General features: G+C 53.5%; 1 protein-coding gene and 1 long non-coding RNA gene across 2 annotated transcripts in view; one reads left to right on the forward strand and one right to left on the reverse strand.

Annotated features, from left to right (window-relative positions):
* Window positions 1-505: 505 nt before the first annotated feature.
* Window positions 506-12725, reverse strand: LOC115937474 (uncharacterized). The gene is made up of 2 exons (XR_004072757.2): window positions 11966-12725; window positions 506-858 (listed from the first exon to the last, which is right to left on the reverse strand). It is a non-coding gene; the product is annotated as an uncharacterized LOC115937474 (long non-coding RNA).
* A 9268-nt stretch (window positions 12726-21993) lies between these two features.
* The window catches only part of IGSF21 (immunoglobin superfamily member 21), a 228595-nt gene continuing 226712 nt past the window's right edge, over window positions 21994-23876 (forward strand). The window contains exon 1 of the mRNA XM_081817170.1: window positions 21994-22093. Coding sequence (XP_081673296.1) covers window positions 22024-22093 — 70 coding nt within the window. The 5' untranslated portion in view covers window positions 21994-22023. The remainder of the gene's footprint in view (window positions 22094-23876) is intronic.

The raw sequence follows: 23876 nt of genomic DNA on the forward strand, positions 1-23876 counted from the left end.
TATGAGGCAGACATTATCATTGCCCTCACTTCACAGATGGGAAATAGAGGCATAGTGAGACTAAGTAAACTGCTCAAGGTCAAGGGACTTGAATAAGCTGATACATGGCAGAGCCGGGGCTCAAACGGAAGAATCCTGGATGCAAAGCCATGCTCTGGACCCCTCTGCTAGAGTGGCCCTACTATGCTCCCCTGCCGCTGGGCAGTATCCTGTGAGCAGGAACCACAAATAGGGGTGAGCTAGTCTGCTCGGGCTGCCCTACCAAAGTCCCACAGCCTGAGTGGCTTAAATGACAGAAATTTATTTTCACATTATTCTGGAGGTTGGAAGTCTGAGGTCAGGGTGTAGGCAGGGTTGGCTTCTTCCAAAGCTTCTCTCCTTGGCTTATAAAATGACTGTGTTCGCTCCATGTCTTCGCATGGTCTCCCATCTGTGCAGGTCTGTGTCCAAATTTCCTCTTCTTATATGGACACCAGTTGTATTGGATTAGAGCCCACACCAAAGATCTCATTTTCACTTTATTACCTCTTTAAAGACCCTATCTTCAAGTACAGTCACATCCTGAGGCACTTGGTAGTTAGGATTTCAACATATGAATTTGGTACTGGGAGGAATACAATTTAGCCCATAACAAGGGGGTTCAGGGAATAGGTGGGAGACGAAGCTAGAAGGATGGGTAGGGTCAAATCCTGCTGGGTCTTTGCGTGGAAAGGACACATCTGGATGACATCTGGAGGCACAGGTGAGGGCACAGGTGGATGTGGCGGGATGACGAGTCTGTAACAGACCCTCCCCCACTCTTCTCTACACAGATGACTCCACTGGGACAAAAGGCTCCTCTGGGTGCCCACTTTGCAGCTGAAAAAAAAATTGAAGTTGGTGATAATGGTAAAGCATCATTTGCTTTGGCCCGGGATGTGTGGATGGTTTGTTTTTAACTGTAACACATGCACATCTCGAAATCCAGTAGGCTTAACTGAACACTGTAAAATGAACCGAACCACCTCTAACAAACTAAATTGATAAATGGTGATGTTAAACTAGAAGGCATCGCTAATTACAAAGCAGGGAGAGCAGCCATTGAAAACCACAGTTCTCTCAAGCCCACCCTGCTGATTCGCTGATAACAGGGCATCCTTCCCTGGAAATGGGGGATTGACACACTCTGCATGAGCACGTGCACAGTAGGAGCTGTGCAATGCTGTCAAGTATGTGAGGCACCCAGATCTCTTAAAAGAAAGACAACTCTCAGCTCTGAGTTGATGGTCACTTTTAATAACTCACTGAGTTGGTTAGTAATAAGTAGATCTTAGTGTGATGTCAAAACAAAAGCTCACAGAATCCTGAGCCGTTTGGCTCAGAAAAAGGGAAGAAAAGACCTGGAAAAAGGGAAGAAAAGACCTGCATTATGAGTTTGTTCATGGCCACCAAGTAACCCTAATGAGCCCCTAGGGAGCTACAGACAGCACCACGAAAATCCCCGTGGTACAGAAGTATCTCAGAGCCACCACACCTGGCCTACAGCCCAGGACTGCCCAACATAATACAGGTTCTGATACAAACAGAACATATTTAAATGCATTAAATACATCCTTGGTGAGAGATACACACATTTTCCAAATCCATATTTAAAATCTCAAAGAAATTGAACAGCAACCTTCAACCATTCATATGCTAGCAGAAAAAGTTCTGGACAGGAAGACAGAAGACCCAAGTACCATTTATCTGTCCAGTCCCAGCTCAGCCACAAATCAGCTATAGAGATTTATTATCTTACCTATAAATGTGCTCATTTATATAGAGTGTGGCTATGGTTCTTTAAGGTCTGTGCTCCTATAGACTATCTTCTGTTACGTGTATTGCTTCTTTTCCAGTTCATTTCCTGTATTAATTATCTACTGCTATGTAACAAATTATCCCCAACTGTACAGGCTTAGAATAGCACACTTTAGATCACAGGTTCTGTGGATCAGGAATCCAGGGCACCTTAGATGGATCCTCTGGCTGAGGATGTCAACTGGGGCTGTGGTGTCATCCTAAGGCTCAGCTGGGGATGGATCTGTGTCTGAGCTTATGCCAGTGGTCATTGGCATGATTCAGTTTCTCCAGGCTTTTGAACCAGGAGCCTCAGTTTCTCATGAGCTGTTATCCCAGCCTCCCCCCACCCAATTCCTTGCCATGTAGGCCTCTCCATAGGGCAGCTCACAATATGTCAGCTGGCTTCATCAGAGTGAGCAAGGGAAGGGCCAGAGAGAGTGCCAGCAAGTCAGAAGTCATAGTCTTTTAGAGCCTAATCTCAGAAGTGACATCCCATCACTGCTGACTATTCAGTTCATTGGAAGCCAGTCACCAGGCCCTGCCCACACTCAAGGGGAGGAAGTTACATGGGGGGTGTGAAGGCAGGAGATGGGGGTTCTGGGAACTACTTTGAAGCAGCCTACCTCCCCTCTCCACCATTCTCTGTGCCTTCCTAGGGCAACTGAGACCACAGTTCCCCTCTTGGACTTTTATAAGGTGTTCCATTAAAAAGGGATTGAGGGGCACCTGGGTGGTGCAGTTGCCTAAGCAACTGACTTTTGGTTTTGGCTCAGGTCATGATCTCAGAGTGGTGAGATTGAGCCCTGTTTCCTGCTCTGCTCTCAGCGGGGAGTCTCCCTGAGATTTCTCTCTCTCTCTCTCCATCTGCCCCTCCTGCTCATTCACTCACTCTCTCTCTCTCTCCCAAATAAATAAATAAATTTAAAAACAACAATGACAACAACAATGGGGCACCTTGGTGGCTCAGTTGGTTTAGTGGCCGACATTTGGTTTTGGCTCCAGTGATGATCTCAGGGTTGTGGGATTGAGCCCTGCGTCAGGCTCCATGCTCAGCACAGAGTCCATTTGTCCCTCTCCCTCCACCTCTGCCCCTCTCCTCTCTCTCTCTCAGAAATAAATAAATAAAATCTTAAAAAAAAAAAGTATTGAGAAGTAGGAGTGGTAACTTAGAAGAAGATGGGGTTGATGTACCAGGAGTATGAAAAGGGGGACAGTGACAGCAGATGTGGCCCCGTTACCATTAATGGGGTTGCTTTAGCCAAGTGCCCCCTAGCTGCATCTTAATACTTTGGAAAAGACTTGGGTGAAAAGGCAGTGTCTAAGGCACATGAAATTCGAGTCTTTCTCGTGCTCCAAGACCTCTTGGCCCCCAGTCCTCTAACTCCAAGTGTCGGGGTACTGGAGCCTGACGGGACCACCGGAGCGAAGCATGGTATTTAATCTATTCTCTTGAGCTCGGTGGATATTATCACCTTCCGGAAGAGAAAAGAAAACAAAAAGCCAAACCCTCTTTAAGAAGGTTAATGGAGAATCATCTCCATTCCATAAGAGTGTCACTTTCTAGCTGTAGGGAGTTAAGGAAAAGTTAGATGCTTTGTGGAATGTGGAAGGACAAGATGGTACATTTCTCAAGGTCTTGCCTCCCACCTTGCCTTGGCCAAGCACAGGAAGGAGTCAGGAACTTGGAGTGTAGAGAGCCATATGCAGGGGGATGTCCCAGGGCTACCTGACAAATGCAAATGTTTAGTGGTGGATTAAACTATGCCATGTGGTCTGGTTTCATGAATGGGGCTTCACCCCTCTGTTGCCCCAAATGGCAGGGTGAAGGTAGGCCAGGGCTGGAATTAGTGGGGCATCTGGAGGAGGGGGCCCAATTTATGGAGACCCTCATTGTCAGAAGTGCAGGACGACCCCAGTCCTGGCCCTGGAGTAGACTAATTGGTCATGTGATTGCTGGTCAATGTCAGCCTCTCCATGGGCATTTCATGTCTGGTTTTGTTCACCGCTATGTTTGCAGGGCTCCCTATGGGCCCTGGCACTTATTGGTGGGATGAATGAATGAGTAAGTCATTGACTCAATCAGTAAACTCCACTGGGGGAGATTCCATTTATCTATCAAGACCCAGCTCAAAGGCTCTTCCTCTCTGAAACTTTGCCCATTGCCCGGCCAGCAAGTGGCCACTTCTTGGGTTCCCATCACATCTCAAATCCCTCATCCCAACCCCCTCCATCTTGTGCCCATTGACCTGCTGTAGGATGGTGCTTAGAAGCTTGGGCTCCAGAGCTGTGCTGCGCTAGTTCACGTCCTCACTCCATCTCATGAGCTCTGGGACCCTGGCCAATTAATTAGCTTAACTTCTCTGCACCTCAGTTTTCCCATCTGTAAATTGGGGCCAATAATAGTTGTGTTGTAAAGATTAAAGACGTGAATACATGCGAAGCACTTAGGATGATGCCAGACACATAGTAAGTGCTCAATAAGTGCTGGCTGTTCCCTGCATCCACTCACTTATCACCCTGAGCTGTAATCATCTACTAACTTAGACTGTGAACTTCTCAAGAGCAAGGACTTTGAGCGTCCTGTCTCCTGGCACACAGTGGGCTGTATATCCTGATTCACTTAGTGGACCATCTTGCTTCAGGGGGATGGAGCACAGCCTTGAACTCTGAGACGAGCCTATGACCTTCTACCTCCCCACTGCCACTCTCCAGCACTCTGGCATGGTACAGACCCCTCGCTTGATCCCTGGAGACCTGCGGACGGCTCTGGGCCCCATGTTCGTCGCTCTGAGCCCCTCATTAATCTTGATTAGGAAGTCCTTGCACTCCAGCTAATTTTCTTGTAGATGCGTATCAGTCATGTAGCAGGGAACCTCTCCCGAGCTAATGAGGAATCATAGTCTTGCCATGTTATTACTTAGGTAATTAGTACAGACTTCCTTGGTGGCGGTGGGTGGGGAGAAGGTCAGGGAGGTATCGGGAGAAAAGGAGAAAGTTGGAGTCTCCAGGGGACTGGGGGGCGTGGGTGGCGAGTCTCCCAGGAGGTGGGGGAAACGCTGGGCTCCCGGCCTCTCCCGGAATTCAGGCCAGGGCAGAGAGGATGTCCCCACCTTGAGCTCAGTGCCCCAGGTGGGGGTGTTCCCACACCATCCCCACCCCACCCTGGCCAGGTTGTGAGAGCGTCTGGTGTGCAGATCCAGTGCCCCGGTGGGAAAGCAGAGGCCAGCCGCAGGCGTGGGGGGAGATCCTGAGGGCCCGGGGTGACCATTTCACGGTGAGCAAGGGGGCCTGCCAAGCCCAGCTGGGAGACCAGGAAGCCAGAGCAGAAGAGGGACTTGGCGCAGCAGCCGCCTTGTCTGGGCATTTTGTTCTTCTGCTCAAGATTCAGATTCTAAAGAGGGGCTGGGCACCCTGCCTCCCCCTCCCAATCCCCTGGAAGTGGCACTAGGCTCCCTGTGACAGTACCACAGACTGCCATATTACAGAAGGCTTAACTCCTCCAAAGAGAGAGGGGCCCTGCTGGGTAGGGAAAGTTACTCTGAGCAGACAGGGAACATGCTCTCTCTGCCTCTCTGGTGAGCGAGTTTTCCTCGTCTTCTTTTTTTTTTTTTTTTAATTTTATTTATTTTTTGACAGAGAGAGACACAGCGAGAGAGGGATCACAAGCAGGGGGAGTGGGAGAGGGAGAAGCAGGCTTCCCGCAGAGCAGGGAGCCTGATGCGGGGCTCGATCCCAGGATCCTGGGATCACGACCTGAGCCGAAGGCAGACGCTTAATGACTGAGCCACCCAGGCGCCCCTCAAGTTTTCTCTCTATTCAACAAAGATGGATGAGGCACCCTCGAGATGCTGGCATCTCAGGCTGTGCTTGAGGGGCCAAGTGGGGAGATCAGAGAGAGCCCCGTGAGTCTCCCAGGCATGGCTCACTCTGGAGGGTATGCTGGTCACACAGCCCCACCAGGGATGGAAAGAGGCCTGCAGTTTGGGGGTTGTGACATCCCAGTGGCCTGAGGCCCAGAAAGCAGCACAGAGCAGCAGGTCAGACAGGCCTTGGCTACCAGCCACCTGTCCTGGAAGCTCCATCTCTGGGCCTCGGCTTCTTCACCTGCAGGCGGGCTGTGTAATGACCAAGTAGGACGATGTGTGTAGTGTATACCAGAGGCCTGGCACGCCCTGGGTGCCAGGGACTTGCAGGACCCAGAAGAGATCCAAGGAGTACATTTGAGGCCATATCAGGAAACAATGCAGAAAATCTGGCTTCAAGGAGTAAACGCAAGGAAAAACTAGAAAGTGCAGCCGGAGGTAGGATGGGGTAAGACAGCTCTGGAAGGTCCTTCTGCCTGGAGGGCAGGAGGTGCATTGGTTGACGTAAAGGTGAGTGCAGAGCGAATCGGGAGAACCATCTTTCCAGCTAGATGGCAGTGCCCGCAAGGTGAGGAGTGTGCCTCCTCCCTCAACCAGGTGCTGTCTAGGGAAGGGATTGGGCCTCTCTTGTCCGTATGGGGTTTGACAGCAAGACTCTGGAGCCAGCTGCTTCTGTTGGAATCCTTCTTCTCTTTCTTTCTTCCTTTCTTTCTTTCTTTTTCTTTCTTTCTTTCTTTTTCTCTTTCTTTCTTTCTTTTTCTTTCTTTCTTTCTTTCTTCCTTCCTTCCTTCCTTCCTTCCTTCCTTCCTTCCTTCCTTCCTTCCTTTCAGCACATGAGTGACAGCAGGGAGGGGCAGAGGAGAGGGAGAGAGAGAGAATCTTAAGCAGGCTCCATGCTCAGTGTGGAGCCCAATGTAGGGCTCGATCCCAGGACCCTGAGCCGAAATCAAGAGTCGGATGCTCAACCGACTGAGCTGCCCAGGGGTCTGTTGAATCCTTTTTCTGACGCTTCTTAGCTGTGTGGCCTTGGGTAAGTTACTTAGCCTCTCTGAGCTTCAGTTTCCATATCTATAAAATGGGGATAATAGTAGCACCTACACCATAAGGTGCATGCATGTAAAGCCCACATTAAGGGTTTAATAAGTGTTAACCAGTGCCTCAGTTATCAGTTGCTGCATCACAAATTACTCCAGAAACAGCAACATGTACTGTCTCAGAAGAATGGGGGGTCAGGTGTGGCTTTAGCAGGTCCTCTGGCTTGGCGTGTCTCCCAGGTTGCAATTGGCGGAGGTCTGGTCAGGCAGAGCCTGGGGCCTCTCCCGAGGTCACTCCCGCAATGGCTGGAGGGTTTGGGTCCTCCTGGAGTCCCTGAGGAGCTGCCATCGTGCTGTGGGCCTCCCTGAGCTCCTCACCGCAGGGGCCTCTCCATAGGGCGGCTCCCAGCATGGCGGCTGGCTTCATCACAGCGAGCAAGGCAGGGGCCAGAGAGAGGGCCAACAGTCAGAAGTCACTGTCTTTTGGAGCCTAATCTCAGAAGTGACTTCCCATCACTGTTGCCTGTTGGGTTCGCTAGAAGCCGGTCACCAGGCCCCATCCGTGCTCAAGGGGAGATGGTGCTGGTGTGGACCCCAGGAGGCAGTCACCGCTCGGGGGTCACACCCAGACGGGGTGCTGCCTGTGGGAAAGGGCCCAGAGGGGAGATCCTGGTCTCTTCCTTCGCTGCCGCATCCCCAGCACCGAGAAAAATGCCTGGCGCAACCTTCGTCCCCTGTCTCAGAGGGGGGGTCCCTCTGTCCCCCCAGGCAGGATTCTGTGGCCCAGAGCCCAGAAGACCCCCCACAGGAGAGCCCCCCCATGCAGAAGGGCCTCTGGTTGCATGACAGCGTCTCGCTCTGACCTCCCACTCTGGGGGGAGACAAGTTCCATCCAGAAGGAGATGTGCGAAAATTGGATTTGCTGCCAGGGTCAAGCTCTATCCCAGCTGTCACCTGCTTTTGAAACAGAGAGTGTGTCTCCAAGTGACACCTCTCGCTCGGGCCCTCCCCGCTGGAAGGAGAGCCCCCGGCCACGTCTGCGGCCCCACCCTGGCCTGGCCACCTTGTCTCTCTGCAGCCCTGGCCGTGGCCCCCTCCTTCCCACTTTTCACATAGCAGCCAGAAAGGCCTTTCGAAAACGCAAATCAGACCCCACCATTCTTCTGCTCAGAGCCTGCCCCCCCCCCGCCCCTGTCACTCTGAAATAAAATCCCAATGCCCACTGTCCCCAGCCCCGTACCTCCCAAAGCTCATTTCCTAGAATGCGCCCGGGGCACTGTCTGCTCGTTCCTGGAACACACGGAGCTCTTCCTCCCTCAAGGCTTTCCTCCAGTTGTACCCTCCCCTTTCTGCAGTGCTGGCTCCTTGCGATCCTTCTTATCCAGCTTAATTGCCACCTTTTCAAGGAAGCCTTCCCTGACTGCACTATGCTCCCATTATCACCATTCACATCCTCTTGTTTCTTTATGTCCTGGTACAGATTACAACCTATTACCATTTTGGTTTAGTTGCCAGCTTGTTCATTGTCTGTTTGCCCCTTGACATCAGCTCTGAGAGGGCTGAGAGGATACCTGATTCATCACAGCTTTATCCTCTGGGCCCAGCATGCTCTGGGATAAATGAATTCCTCTACCCGGAGGATTGCAACACCATCTCAACCTCCGTCCTGCCTGCAATCCATCCCGCACACGGCCACAGGATGAATCGAGGTGAAGCTGAACTCTGAGCACACAACCATCAATGTCGGTCGCCCCAGGTGCCCACCAGTGTCTGGGGACACTTGGCCTCAGGGTCAAGGCTGGGCCCAGCCAACCATTTCCTAACGTTCCCACACACATGCTCCAGGCTCGGTCCAAAGGAGCACCCCCTGCCCTTTCCTGTCTCTGGGCATAGGCTGGGATGTTCCCTCCACCTGGAAATCCTTTCTCATCTTTGGAGGCAGATGTGTGTACTCATCTGGGCTCAAGCCACCTCCCCCAGGAAGGTGTCCTGGTCACCTCTGTTGGCGCAGAGGGAAGATGTTGGGGTTGGGGATCAGGCCTGGATCCGTGTCCCTGTTCTGCCTCTTGCCTGTGTGTGACCTTGGGCAAGTCAGCCCACATATCTGAACCCGTTCAGGGGGAACAGTCCTGGCTATAGGAGTTGCTGAAGGAAATACAGTATCGGAAAGTGCCTGCCCCAAAGTAGGTGCAGGATGGATGTGGGGGACCCTTTCCAGGTTTGCTGGTAACGTGGACGCTCCCTCACACTCAGCTCTTCCCGTGGTGCCCTTGGGGGTGGACTTGTCTTCCTCCGTCCCCAACGGTCTAGGAGCCACATCTGGGCAGGACCATACACCTTCTCCCTCTCCATTCCCTCACTCTGAGACTTGCGTGCACAAAGTAGGGTCCACGGACAGTTTGTGGAAAATTCTTGACCTTTCTTCCTGTCTGGATACTCCACCTTTATAGAGTAAAGCAACCCGATGCAATCGTATGCTTGTTCATTCACTCATTCACTGAGCTTCCATCAAGCCAGTGTGAGAACCACATTTCACCCCACTGTGGAACTTGCTTTCTAGAATTTTGGAACTTCTGCCATTCATTTGGTCAACAAACATCTGCCTGCTATGTTATGTGCATACTAGTGAGCCCAGGAGAGTCTCTAGCTTCCAAGATGTTGTTAGCAGTTGCCAGGGACACCTGGGTCCCTAGGTGTCCCTCTTCCCTATAGCTCCAAGTTCTCTGGGCACTGTGAGACTCAGGACCCACACAGGCAGAGGCTATGAAATCGGCCATGATCCCCTATAGCCAGTCAGGGTGTCGGGCGCTCCCTGCCTCCCAGTCTCCTGCATGCATTCCAGGCTCTCTGACCAGGCTCCCCACCTTCAGAGGTTGCTGGGGGTGCCTGGTGGACCATCCCACGGGGCCACCTTCCTTAAAGAGGAGCCAGAGAATGATCCAGCAATTCCACTTCTGGGTATATATCCCAAAGAACTGAAAACAAAGTCTTGAAGAGATACTCTAGGTCATAGCAAGATACCCACAATAGCCAGAAGGTGGAAAAAAACCCAGGACCCTCCAACAGATGAACGCATGAACGAAAGGGGGTTGATCCACACAATTGGACATTATTTGGCCTTAAAAAAGCAAGGAAATTGTGACACATCCACAACATGGATGAACTTGAGGGCATTATGCTAAGGCATTAAGAGGGTCACCAAAAGACAAATGCCGTATGATTCCACTTACACGAAGGACTTAGCGCAGTCGAATCTGTAGTGGAATGTGGGACCCCAGGGGCTGCAGGGAGGGAGGAGAGGGAATTGTTTAAGGGGTACAGAGTTTCAGTTTTACAAGATGAAAAAATTCTGGACATCGGTTGCACAAGAATGTGAATGTACTTAACATTACTTAACAAATGGGTGGCCAATTTTATGTTATGTGTACTTTACCACAATTAAAAAAAAATTTTCTTTTAAAGAGAGCTAGAGGGGAGCAGAGAATCCCTCCTAGGAGAGGACACCTGGGCAGGTAGGAATGTCCCTGCAGGATCTGCCCTTGGCCTCTGAGCCTCACCTCCTCCAGAAAGTCCTCCAGCTTTCATTCCTACCACCACCAGACTGGCTGACCTTCTCTTCTTTTTCGGTAGCCTGAGAGTGGACGCACCTCCTTTCCCCCTGGCACTCCTTAACACTGCTGACTAAGCTTGCTGCCTCCAGCTTTCCTGAAAACAGAAATAAATTAGAAAGGAAATAAAGCGAGAAAAATCAAACTGGAAAGAACAGGTTTCTGATCCAGCAACGGCCAAGCCGCTTCTCCGGACTCAGAGTCTTGCTGGATTCCACAAGGGCCGTCCTCTGACAGTCTCACTTAATTCTTCATTTACAAATCAGCATGGCTTTTCTTATCAGTAAGCCATGCCTGGCCGTTCCCCGGTATCCTTCTCACTGCCATGGCTCCCCTCGTCCCGCGGATCACCCCCTGCCTCGGAGGTGGGCCTCTGCCTTCCCTGTGGCGCCTGGGGCTCTCCCTACAGGCACACTGATGTCGGTGGCCCTGGGCAACCTCCTTATCAAACCCAACCTGGCCTCTGTACCCCTAAACTTGGTACTTGCACTCGTGGGCTTCGCCTCCCCTGGACCTTCAAAATACAGTCGGCAGGGGGCGCCTGGGTGGCTCAGTCAGTTGAGCGTCTGACTCTTGATTTTGGCTCAGGTCATGATCTCAGGGTCCTGGAATCAAGCCCCACGTCGGCCTTGCTGCTCAGGGGTGAGTCTGCTTGAGAGTCTCCCTCTCCCTCTGCACCTCCCCATGCTCGCGCGTTCTCTCTCTTTCTCAAATAAATAAATAAATCTTTAAAAACAAAAACAAAATACGGTCAGGGAAGGTTTCCTCATCAGCTGCTAAGCCTCCCTATCCAGCGGGCCAGGGTTCAGTGAGCCCTCTGGGGAGAGGAAGACAACACGTGCCCAGCCCTGGACCCTTGGCCCTCTGGTCGGCCTTAGGGATGACCTAGCTCCTGAGAAGCGAGCAGCCTGCTTCCCCTCTGGATCTTCCATGCTGGGATGTGAGTTCCAGAGACGAGAGGCCAGAGCTCAGCATCCTTTGACCCCCCTCCCCCTCTCCCAACCCGGACCTTGGCCATCAGAGAGCTGTAACTTCTCTAAAAGCCTTCTTCTTCCCCCAGGGCACATCCCCACCAAAGCCTTCGGTTTTTCTCTCTGACTCTGGGGGCCTGGCCGATGAAAGCCATCCTCTCTCTGGTGATCAAATCCAGACCAGGTTTCACAGCCTCACAGTGGCTGGGAGGTCCCAGCCTCACGGGCACCCTTCCGGACTACACACTTGCTCTTCGCCCAGGGTCCCCGTGGCGAGGCTGTTCTGAGGGCCACACCACAGGCTGCCACGCCCCCTGGCCCATCTCTAGCGGCAGGTGGTTGACCCAGAGACCGCAATGCCCTGTGGCCGCACTGACCTGCGTTCATGCCCGGCTTCCCGGCTCCCTCGCTGGCCTCCTGACAAGGTGCACATGTTCCTTAACCTCTCTGACTCCAGCCTCCTTGTCAGCGAGTGGGAGTAGCGACGGCCCCACCCGCCACGGCGTTGCTGTCCAGTTCAAACGCAATAATATGTGTAACGTCGCCAGGCCTGGAGCAGGAGGTCAGGCAGTGCCCCCTCCTTCCTCCTCTCCACGATGGGCAAGGCTGCCTGGAGCCCCCTGGCCTGCACTGTCTGCGTTACCCGACCCCCGTCTTGTACTTCCACTCACCTGCTGCAAATGAACGGCTGGGGAGGAATAATGATAAGCCTCTTACGGTTGTATATTACAGTTCTCAGAGGCCATTTCCAATTCTTCATCATATTTGTTCTTTTATAAAGACCTGGGAGGCTGGCAGGGGAGGCATATTAACCCCATTCTATAGATGTAGGCGCTGAGCCCCAGAGGACGGAAAGGCCTCATCCAAGGTCGCGCAGCCGGGAAGTGGCAGAGTTAAGGTGGAAACCCAGAGCCTGCCTTTTCTTCTTCTTCTTCTTCTTTTTGTTGTTCTGGAAAGTTTGCCAAGGCACCACCCTGTTCTAGGAGCTGATGAGAGCAGCCGCCTCTCCAGGGAGAGTGGAGCCAGTGGTGCTGGGGGGTGAAGGAGGGGTGGGGGCATGGCCTTTGAGACCTGGCAGGGCCCGTGCCCGGGTTGAACTAATTGCCATGCTCCCTCACACTCACATTGAGCCCTGCCTTCCACAGAGGCCCTAAAGTGCTTCTGAGCTCCTCGTACATATTTATATGCCTGCTTGCGTGATAAAAATAAAACCACTTCACCCACCGCTGAAATGCAGCCACTAGGGGTGTGAAATATGGGGCTTATCGAACAGCCGCGAGGAGCAGCTCTCGGGTGGGGGGAGGTTCCTGTCCCTCCTGACATTGCAAAGGGGCAGCTGGAGACAGGTGGAATTTAATTATCTTGGTAAGTAAGCTTTGGACTTGGAAGCAGGAACGGGGAAGACAACTGGTCCCCAGGCTCCCGGGACACCCTCAAGCCCCCCTGGGATGGAGCTGGTCCTGCCAGAGGAGATGGTACCATCTCAAGGAGAATGTGGGTCCCTCAGCACAAACCCCTTCACATGCACCCCCAAACCTCGCTCCCTGAGAACCAGCCTCCAGCCTTCTGTTCTCCTAAACCCAATGTTTACCAGGTACCATGTTTTTCTTTTCAAGGAAGATGTCAGGAGGCTTCAGTGATCTAAATACCTTGGAGTGAGGACGAGCATCTTTGCTGGTGGGCCACTCAAGGCAGTCCTAGTTAAGAAAGGTATTGTTCTGGTGATTAACATAACAATAAAAAATTTTTAAAAAAGAAACAAAATGAATGAACAAAAGAAAAAAAAAGAGACAAGCAAAAAACTGGACTTAAAAAAAAAAAAGAAAGAAAGAAAGGTATTGTTCTGGAGCATCTTTTGTGGCCGTCCTGACCTTCCAAGGGTACCTTGACTCTGTTGTGATTACTGATGCTGAGCCTTGCTCTAGAGTTAGACTTCTGGGCCCCTCCCTCCTTGCTTCCCTCCCTCCCCTTGTACTTCGCACCTCTTGCCACCATACTCTGAATTCTCTGGGCGGAGCACAGAGAAGTCACCTAACACAGACACTCGGAGCTTGTGGCCGCTAGAGCTGAGCCTTGGGGCATGAGTGGGAGTTAGCCCGCCTACAGGGTGTGTGTGGGGTACAGGGGGACAGGGTAAGGGGGATGGGGGAGATGGGGGTGGGGAGGAGGAAAGGGGGGAAGGGTGTTTCCGGCAGAGGGAATAGCATGTATAAAGACCTAGAGTTAAGAGTGTAATGAGCACTAAGAATTGCAGAGTCGGGCGCAGAGTGGAGACAAAGACCCTGTAAGCTATTCCAGGGGTGTTGGCTTTACTCTGCAGGCCATGGGGAGCCAGTGAAGGATTTTAAGGGGGCTGTCCCAACCAGCCAGTAGCCCTTGGTGTGCCCAGTGAGCTGGGGAGTGGAGAGATGGGGGTCATGCTTTACATGCAGGATAAAGTTCGGGCAACGATGCGGAGGTCCATTCTGAGGAGATTCAGCTGTCTTATTTTAGTGGAGCCTGCATGGGGTGAGGCCTGGGGGCATGCAGGAGACAGGGGACAGGTAGCCATCTGGGAAGGAAGAAGCTGGGGAAGAGGAGCCGACCGATGGGTGCACGACTCTGATGGCAAAGAGGCCTGGTGAGCAGATACAGGGTGGGCGGCCCTGACTTTGGCTTTCAGGTGTCTTAGGCGCATACCAGCCCCTGCCCACTGGGAGCTCCGCAAGGGCACAGATTGTGTCCTTGCGTATCTGTATCTTCATGTGTTTCCCATGGTCTGTTAGCCATTAACGTTCTTTTTTAAGGGACAGATAGCTTTGAGGGTTGAGGGGGCTTTCCATTTGTGCTTTCCAGTGTTCTCCAATTCTAGGGAAATACTCCAGCCGGATTTACCAGCTGCCTCTTTGTAGGGTCACCCTATTGCCAGGGTAAATGGAAAGGGGAGGACAGGAGGCTGGGCGTGGGCAGAAGATAGGCAGCACAGGAAGGCAGGGAGGGGAGACCGAGTCAGGTGACCGGCGAGTGGGCTGGGGGTTTCGTGGGATTGTTTCCTTGGTCAGGAGTTGAGCGGAGAGGCGGGGAGGAAGGAGAAGGGCATCTCTGCAGAGATGTAGATGAGATGATGAGAAAGTCCCCTCTGGGGGTTGGGAAGGGACCGGTCAGTGTAGAGAGATCAACTGTCAAGAGTCACAGAATCTCAAAATGGGCAGATGTAATCAGGTCATTTTGTTCAATGCAGGTTTTTAGAGCAGGTTTCATTGTTCCTTTGCTATCCCTTGGCATGCATGGGCTTCTGTGATCTGCAAAGACCCTGCCTAACCTCAGAGCTCCTCTTCCCCACACGCCCCTGGTCCCAGCTTTCTTAGATCACCTGCTGCTCCGTGGGAGGCAAGCTCCACTGGGTGTCTGGACAGCTATGCGTATGCGGCTCTGCTTCAAACGTTTTTCTCTAACTCTTAGCTATCCCCAAAGCTTCAGGGGTCACCTCCTCCAGAAAGCCAGTCTCCCATGTCCTAGCTCAGTGCCCGGTCTCTGATCCATCAAAGGCACAGGAAGGGAGAGGTGAAGAAGGAAGGTGGAGGTGGGTTTGTGTCCAGGTAAGACATCCTCTGTCAGGGGCCTGGGGGAGTGAGCCCGGCTTACAAATGGGGACTCTAAAACCCAGAGAAATGAAATTGGCTTTCTATACTATACACCAAATCGGGATTTTCTCAAAGGTTTAGGGACCTAGAAACTCAAGACAGAAAGCAGGCTGATGAGGAGAAGAGGAAAGTCATCAGTTTTTATCAGATGGCTTTGTAATTCACCAGAGCACTTTCGTTAAAATACCTTTGTACTCCCAGCTGAAGGACTAGTCTGGCTAACTGGACCTTCCTTCTTTGCTTTCCGGCCCCTTTAGAACCATGTGACCCAGGCCTGAGCAGGGCGGCATTGGAGGTGCCAAGGGGCAAAGTGAAATGCTTATGTTATGATCTGGGAAGACAAGACACACAAGTGAATCACCTGGAGAGACACTACTTCACTGTGTAGTACAGACCACACGCACCTCCAACAGGGAGAATGCAGGGAGCTGACAATCTTACTTTGGGTCTCAATTTCCTCATCTGTAGTACTATGGACCCATCACACAGTTATGACTAACTAGAGAGTTTAAGTGAGTGTGACAGTGTGCCTCACTGTGATTACATTAAAGCTTAGCAAATTGGTGAAATGGGAAGCTGATTCGTTTTACAGAATATAGGCCCTCAAACTTAAAGGTTGTAAAAATAGAACAAATCGCATATTAGATGGCGCCACCTGTTGTCTATGCGTGGTATTGCAGTTTGGCAGGAAAAGAGCAAAGGGGCTGCTCTAAGGGTGACCTCAGAAGATCCCGTGTCCAACTTGACAGCGTGGAGTCAAGAGTCCAAAGGCAGGAATAGACTGACTGATGCTGTAGAATGTCATAGAAGAGAAGTGAATTGTGGATCCAGCTCTCACTGACCTTTTCCTTTGGTTCATGGTCATTGCAACCGTAGGCTGAGTCCCTTGAGATCTTGACCCTGGAGTCTTCATCCACCCTTCTCTGATGCAGAGTGCAGGAAGCTAAGGATGAAAAGAAGGAACCGAGGCGTGGGGGTAATTATAGCATTGTGCGGCTGCCTCTGTGGGTGATCATTGTTATAGCTAATATTTATTGAATGCTTACACCATTTAAAGCATTGTCTTACTTAATCAGTGCAACGCAATGAGGTTGGTACTCATCTCCATCCCCATTTTATAGAGGCAGAAATCAGGGCACAGGGAGGTTAAATAATGTGTTCGAGTTCTTACAGCAATTCCTCCTCTCTTTCCTCCTTCCCTCCCTCCTTCCTTCTGTCCCTTCCTCCCTTCTTCCTTCCCTCCATCCCTCCATCCTTCCTTTCCTCCTTCCCTCCTTCCTTCCCTCCATCATTCCCTCCCTGCATCCCCCTTTCTCCCTTCTTTCCTTCCTTCCTTCCCTCCCTCCATCCATCCCTCTTTCTCCCCTCCTTTTTCCTTCCTTATATCCATTCAACAGTCATCTTCTTGAGTGGTAAAGCTGAGATTTGAGTCTAGGCAGGCCAACTTTAGAGCCCATGCTTCCAGCCACTGTGCCCGACTACCTCTGTTGGCACCTTCTAACTATTACTAATATCTGTTAGTCTGGGTCTCTCATACTTAGCAAATTCAATGACACAGGAAAAAGTCAAATCTTGCTGATGCTTTCTAATCTTGATTCATCTATCCACTCCTCCATCCATGTGCTCATCCACCCATCAGTCCTTTCTCTAATTCATCTGTCTACACACCCACCCACCATCATCCATCCATCCATCCACCATCTACCCATCCACCCACCCATTCACCCATCCATTTATCTACTCAATAATTCTTCCATCCATCCATCCATCCATCCATCCATCCATCCATCCAACCATCCATTCTCTCACCCATCCATCTTTCCATTCATCCATTCTTCCTCCTTTCCATCTATCTATCCAACACCTTCTTGAGTGTAATGCAGAGATGAATCAGCTGTGGTTCTCATCCTCATGTTGGTTATAGTTCCAGAAATACGTAAAAGCAATGCAACCTTAGACAAGGAGCTTCACTTCCGTGCCTCTGTTTCTTTGTCTTATTCTATTGGGGTTCAAAACAGAACCTGCTCCTAGGGTTATGGACGAGGTTCAGTAAATTAGTTCAGCCAAAACACTTTGAACAAAGCCTGGCACTTAGTAAGCCCTCAATGAATGCCATCAGTTGGCAGTGGTTGTTGTTCTTCGTATGATCATGATTATGATTGTGATTATGATTATGATCGCTGCTACTACTATTACTAGGGTAATCCAGGAGGCTTGTCCAGGGCCAGAGCAGCATCTCCCATTCATCCCATGATCTCCACAACTCTTGCTTATGAGATGTTAATAGGTATTTATGCAAAGAGAATTCTGAGGCCGAACAGTTTGGGTTTCAAGGAAATAAAACTGAAAAGCTCTGCAGGATTTCTCATAGCCTTTAATATGCTCATGTGAATTGTAAATCTCCAAGAAGTTGGGGGGGGGACCTAATACGCAGCATTTCAAGAAATGTTTATTGCAAACTTGCAGAACAAACGGTTGGGGGACCCAGTGTTGGCCTGCTTCTCTCTGCCTGAGCGGGTCCCTGGGGCTGCATTTCCTGTCCTTGCTCCTTCACCTGGCCCAGCTCCTGTCTCTGGGCTTGCGTTGCTGCAGCGCATTCAGCACCCCATAGCATCAGATTCCCCACGGAAATGCACTGGGGTCCTCCATGGGAAGGCCTGCTGGAGGAGGAGCTTGAGAGTTCAGGTGGGGCTGAGGTCCATTAAGGACGCAGCGGTGGACTTAATTCCAAGTGGCCGACTCCGTATCGATTTGGGTCACCAGTGTCAAGGTGTCACTTTCAGTCGTGTTTAATTTAAACAAACAATAAAAAACTCGGTTCTGTCTGAGATGCAGCCTGATGGATGTTTAATTCCCAGCATGGAGTGGCAGAGGGCAAGGTAGGAAGGAGCCGGAGGACTGCATGAGTGTGTGGTGGGGAGAGGCGAGGGGTGGGCAGGGGAAGAGAGAGAGAATGTGTGGATCTTGGGGTGGAGCCTGGGGAAAGCCCCCACTAGATCCCTGGCCCCAGAATCCAGCATCCCTCTACCTTGGCCACTTCGAGTCATTCTTTTCACTTCTGAGACTCAGTTTACTTATCTGTACATTGGGCATAAATAAAGCTGCCACAGAGGGCTCTTACGAGGGATGAGGGAGGTGGAACACGCCAGGCTTGGGCGAGTTTTGTTTTTTTATCTCATTTCCCAACCAAGTCCTGGCGGGAGGGGCGGAGCTGGGGGATGCGCATGTGCACCTCCACAGGTCCCATGCGCCTGTCCCCTGCGCCTGTCTCATGCACCTGTCCCAGCTGCCTGTCCTGCGCGCATGTGTGCGGCTTGGCCCAGAAAGGCTTTTCAGAGCTCTGGCCTCTCCCTGGGTTCCAATCTGGCTCTAGAACGAGTGTGTTGTAGGGGACAAGTTCCTTAGCCCGCCTGTGCCTCAGGTTTCTCATCTGTAGAATACAAATAAGGACAGTAGCCACCTCGTATGTTACTGTGTAGAGTTTTATACTGGGTGCCTGGGTAAGAGAGACCCTCACATAAATACTTCCCACTCTCACTATTTTTATCAAAAGCCATAGGGTGTCCCCCAGACCAGCAGAGCCCATCCCCTTGGAAGCCAGGCTGAGGGAGGTAATGATATGCCATATTCCTCCCCTCTCCTGGAAATAAACATGCCAGAGGTCACAGAGGGGTGTCTTTGACCTCTGGGGGTGTTCCCTAGGGTCCGGAGAAGAGGAATTTGCTTTGTGCTGTGGTGCCCTCTGTTGGGAGAGCCTAGCTCAGTAACCATGGACCAAGGGAAGTGGGGGCAGACAGCCACAACTCTGGCTGCCAGGAGGTCCGGGGCTCCTCCTCCGCCCCATGCCCAGGGAGGAGGCATGTCCCGCCGGGACCCATGGGTCTGAGTGCTGGGGCTGCAAAGTGGAGGCCCCCCCTGGTAGCCAATCCACTGGGAGTTAGGAACAGAGGGACAGTAAGCAAGTTAAAAGCCTGTGGCTGCCCCGGGTGACCTCTCCTTTGGCTAAGTCCCCTGTGCCCTCTGCCTACTGTGCCTCCCAGTGCTTTGGATATGCCTTTCTCTGGGGCAAAAGGAAAGGCACCAAAGCTGTGCTTATGAAACGGGAGCTGGAGGAGTGGGCTTCCCCAGGAGACGGAGTGCAGAGATAGCGGTATTATGACGAACAATTACCATATGGTAATAAACGCACACTTTGCCACCCTGCCCCTTTGGGAAAACCAACTGTGCACCTGGGCAGGATGCCCTCTCTCTGAACACACCATCCAGGGGGCTGTTGGTTCTTTGAAAAGATTCACTGCCACAGAATGCCTGCTAGGCTAGGTGCCAGCCTCGTGCCCAAGGAGCTGAGGAATGGAGTGGATAGGACAAAGTAACCTGTCTCCATCCATCCATCCATCCAACCCTCCATCCATCCATCCCTCCATCCAACAAATATTTATTCTGGGCCTACTATGTGCCAGGCACTGGCCAGGAAGACTTACAATTATAATACAGGGTGATGTTACAAGAGAGTGGGGATGATTTGGAAGTCTGGTGCTGAAGGAGGGTTCATGGAGATCTCCCCCACCCTGTCCCGGCCCAAACCTTGGCCCTAGGAGGCAACCCTCCCTTGGCTATCGGGCTCCCTTCCTCCTTGCTAGCGACTTTAGAGCCCCTTCCTGCTGCTCCCTGAGGATTTCTCTCCCAGCTGGTACTGACCAAGGCTGGGAGGGGGCATCACGGGGGCGGGGGCGGGGGCGGCAGGGGCGGAGGGGCTGACATCCCATCCATGCCTGGATTTCCTCTCTAATGGCTGGGCTACAGTAGTGCAGACAGGAAGCCTCGCCCATGCAGGCATTCACCTGGAATTGCCTATCCACCTGCCTGGCAGCTCTCTGATTGGCAGCTGGGCCAGCAGAGTAGGAATGCCCACACAGTGATGCCTGATATTTGCCGGCAGAACTCAGACCAGCAGGCCAACGTGAGGGTCCTCCCAGCTCACCGCTGCTCCCCAGCTGGGAAGGCTCTTCCATGGAGGGCTTAGCACCTGTGATGGATTGGGTTCTGCTGGCCCTTTTCTTGGCCAGAGGTGGGGAGGTGGAGCGGTAGGGAGAAAGTAGTCAGGGACTGTGCCCCATGACGTGGCTGGGTCAGCCCAAAGGGAGGGTGTGGGGGAGAGGTGACCTCAAGCTAACCCTCAGCAACTTGGAGAAGGAGAGACCTGGGTGGGTGGGGGCGAAGTGGAGCAAAGAACAGGAGCCAAAGGAAGAAGGGGCCTAAGACTTTAACACTGGAGCCACATCCGGCCCAATCAGCCTGGCAGCCAATTAGTCTGATTCAAAAAAAAAAAAAAAAAACCCACGTAGGGACAAACTGTAATCAAACACCTATTTATAAGGGTTTATTACGATCATTATTATTATTTTACTGAGAGGATCATTCTAAAGCCTGTCAGGTGAACATGTGCTTTCAGATCTTCATAAATGCAAATCGCTCCTTCCCCTGGGCCGGTGGGCGTGAGCTGCAGCAAGGCTGCCTTGGGAAGCCCTGTTGTGAGGCTTCCAGAGGGCAGATGGAGGGAGCAGCTCCCTGCCATGGGGTATCTCTGCACAAGACTGGCCAAGAGACAGCTTAGCAACCACCTATCTCTCTCCCTGCACCCCCTGAAAGGGCTGCTGGAGAGGCAACTGGCTATATACCCATTGCCCATCCAGGTAAACAGGGCAAAAGCCCTTAGGCAGCAATCTGACATTGCTGGAAATTCTCCACAGAGAAGGAAGCTGGGATTTCTCAATAGAATGTCCTAGAAAGAACACTGGGTCAAGAGCCCAGAGGCCTGGATTCTGAGCCCAGTGCTGCCCCTGGCTGTGATGGTCTTTCCGGGGATCAGCTTGCCAGCAGGGGGGAGGCGGGGGATTCCCTGCCAGGTGTGAAGTTCCATGCTCTGAACCCCATCTAACCTCCTCCCACCCCCAGCCCACCCCAAGGGCTGGAGTACCTCTCCCCTCCCACGGGACCTCAAGGCTCACAGCCAGGCCTGAGGCGCAATGGTGTGTGTGTGTGTGTGTGTGTGTGTGTGTGTGTGTAATGAGATACAAGTCCCAAACCTCACTCCTCAGGCCTGGGGAAAAAGTGTCAGGCCTGACAAAAAGGTGAAAATGTGGTCTCTGCCAGGAGGAAACAAGTTCCTTAACCATTTCTGGCTGGATTCAAGAATGTGGCTGTTCTTGGAAGAAAGGACAAAACGCAACATTTTGTCGGTACCTGGGGGAAGCCATCCATAATTTGGGAAGTTTCAGAAGACTGATGCCCCTAATCCTTCCCACTAAGAGCATTAAGAGGTGCAAGGCCAGTTCTGGGGGCCACACCCTGCCTGCTCCGCTCCATGGAAGGCATCGCTTGCTCACAAGGGAGGCTGCCTCCCTCCATCAGGCTGGGGTGGGGGGTGTGACCCCAGGGAAGGGATTAGGTGGAGGGGGATCAGACGGAGCTGGCTTCTGGGGGACAGGGGTGCTCGGTCAGCTGGGGGTGGGTGGTGAAGCTAAGGACAGGGAGAGTTGTGAGGAGGGGAACCTGGGGTAAGGAGAAGGGGTGGGAGGCAGGGAGGAGGGGGAGGGGGCCGGGAGGGGGTGAGCTCGCCTTCTCCCTGCAATAAATCGGCTTAGCGGACGAGAGCCGAACAGCCCAGAAAGGATTAAAGAAAAGTCTGTGTTATACAGCGGAGAGCGCGGCGAGGGGAGGGCGGGGAGAGGGGGAGGGGCGGAGGGAGAGCGCGGGGAGGGGGGCGCTCGCGCGGCCGGGAGAGGCGAGCGCGAGGCACAGAGAGCGCGGCTCGGCTCCAAACTCCGGCGCTGCCGCCGATCCGACTCCGGGCCGCGGTGGGTGCCGCGCGCAGCCGGGGAGCCGGGAGCCGGGTCGCAGCGCCCCGCGGAGCCCGAGCCGAGTCGAGCCCGGCGCCCCGGCGGCCCGGCCGCGGGCGGCATGGGGGCGCCCCCACGGCGCCCGGCGCTGCCCGCCACCGTTTCGGCCGGCGGCCGCAGGCAGGAGCGCGCCTGAGCCCATGGCGAGGGGACCCGCCGCCTCCGCCACCGCCTCCGCCCCGCCACCGCCGCCAGCTCCCGGGCACCATGCGAGCCGCCCCGAGCCTCCGCGGCTGCGTCTGCCTGCTGCTCGCCGCGATCCTGGACCTGGCGCGCGGTGAGTGCGCGGGCGCCCGGCCGGAGCCCGGGTGGGGGACGCGCGCGGGGGGCGGGCCGCCTGGGGAGGGCGCGGGCCCGGGGCGCCCCGGAGAGGCTCGCGGTACGAGCACGGGTCCTGGCGTGGGGGTCCGCGCAGTCGCTCGGCTCGGCGACGGAGGGAGGAGGTCTCCTCCGGAGAGAGCGCTCGCGGGTCTGTGCCAGGGTGTGTGTGTGTGTGTGTGCGTGTGTGCGTGTGTGCGTGTGTGGACGAGCGTGTGCCTTTGTTGCGTCTACGCGTGAGGGTGTCCGGGAAGGAGCTGTGTGCGCAGAGGGTGCGGGAGTGTATTTAGAGATGGGAGTGTGCAGATGGGGTGTTTGAGTGTCTGTCAGTTCCACGGAGAAGGTGTGCGTGTGAGAAAGAGTGAGCCAGAGTGTTTGGGCGTGTGAGCGGGTGCCCGCTTCTCGGTGAGGTGTGAAGTGTGAGAGCTTGTGTCATTGTATGTGTGAGCGTGTTGAAGGGTGGTGAGTATGTGAGGTGTGGCGTTTCTCGCGGGTCCCAAGTGTGCGGGTCTCTTTAGGGGTGTGTGGCAGCGGATGACTATTGCTGTGGGGGGGGAGTGTGTGTGCATAGGAGGGGGGAATGTGACACTTGGGCAGGAGTGTGCGTGGATCTGGGGTGTGGGGGTTGTGTTGCTTCGTGGGCCGGGAGTGTGTGTGCGTGCGATGGAGCGTGTGGTTTTAGTGTAGAGGGAGGTATGGATGTGTCTGGGGACAGAGGAGGTGTGAGCAGCCGTGTGTGTGTCCCGCATGGACTTGGTCCCAGCCAGGCTGAACCAGCTGGGAGGAGGTGGAAGCTGAGCAGGGTCCCCAGAGCAAGCGATCAGTGGCTCCGCAGCTCCAGGGTCCAGGGCTCCCGGCCGCCTCGGTGCCTCGCGACCGGCGCCGCCGCCTGGTGGGCCTTAAATGGTGCCGGAGCTTATCCTGGCGACCCAGGCACCTTTCGGGCAGTGAGCCCACACCGGGGCTACGAGCCCAGCGGGACGGAGGCGGGACCAGCAAAGAGCCAAGGGCGCGGAGACCAGAGGGTCCTTGTACACGATTCCCCGCTGAGTCTAGTGCCAACCCTGGGTGCCTAGAACCAGCCCCTCTGGAGTCACAGCCTGGCTCCGCCGTGACGAGGGTGCCAAAAAGTAGACATTGTGGCCAGTACGATCTCAGCCCCTAGCCCAACTGAGTGATGAAGGTAGGGGGTCAACTCTGTCCTGGCGTTTGCCTTGCCCTACCGGGAGGGAGATGCCTCACCAGGCTCTGAGAGTGCCTGCCAGGAAGGGGTGCCTCCCTAAAATAACCCTGCCCGGGGGTCCTTGGAGAGTGCTGGGTCTGCAGATGGGAGAAGCTGCAGAATTTGAGCCTAAATGGTGGTCTTGCTGGCAGAAGGCCGGGGAGGGGTTGTGTAACCCAGAAGAAATGTCAGCCCCATACTTTGTCCCCCTACCCTTGGAGCAAGAGACTTTCCAAAGTGGATCAGAATCTCCCCCAACTTTGGGGTGAGGGCTCCCTCCGTCGGATGCCTCTAGAGGGAAAGATTATCTGGGAGAGGGGTCCCGGTTCCAGGGCTGGACACAGGGCTTTGTTGAAAGGCACTGGAGCCCTCACCTGGACACTGCAGGGAGAAAGGATTGGGAGTTGGGGGCAGGAGGGGAGCACCCTCCCCCCCTCCCCCAGAACGTGCAGAACAGACGCGGTGGGGTTGGCGACTGACGGTTAAAGCTACGCTGGGAAACCCGGCTCGGTCAGGACCC

This window comes from Leptonychotes weddellii, chromosome 4 (assembly GCF_054177405.1).
Source record: "Leptonychotes weddellii isolate Sample4059 chromosome 4, ASM5417740v2, whole genome shotgun sequence".
NCBI classification, from domain to species: Eukaryota; Metazoa; Chordata; class Mammalia; order Carnivora; family Phocidae; genus Leptonychotes; species Leptonychotes weddellii.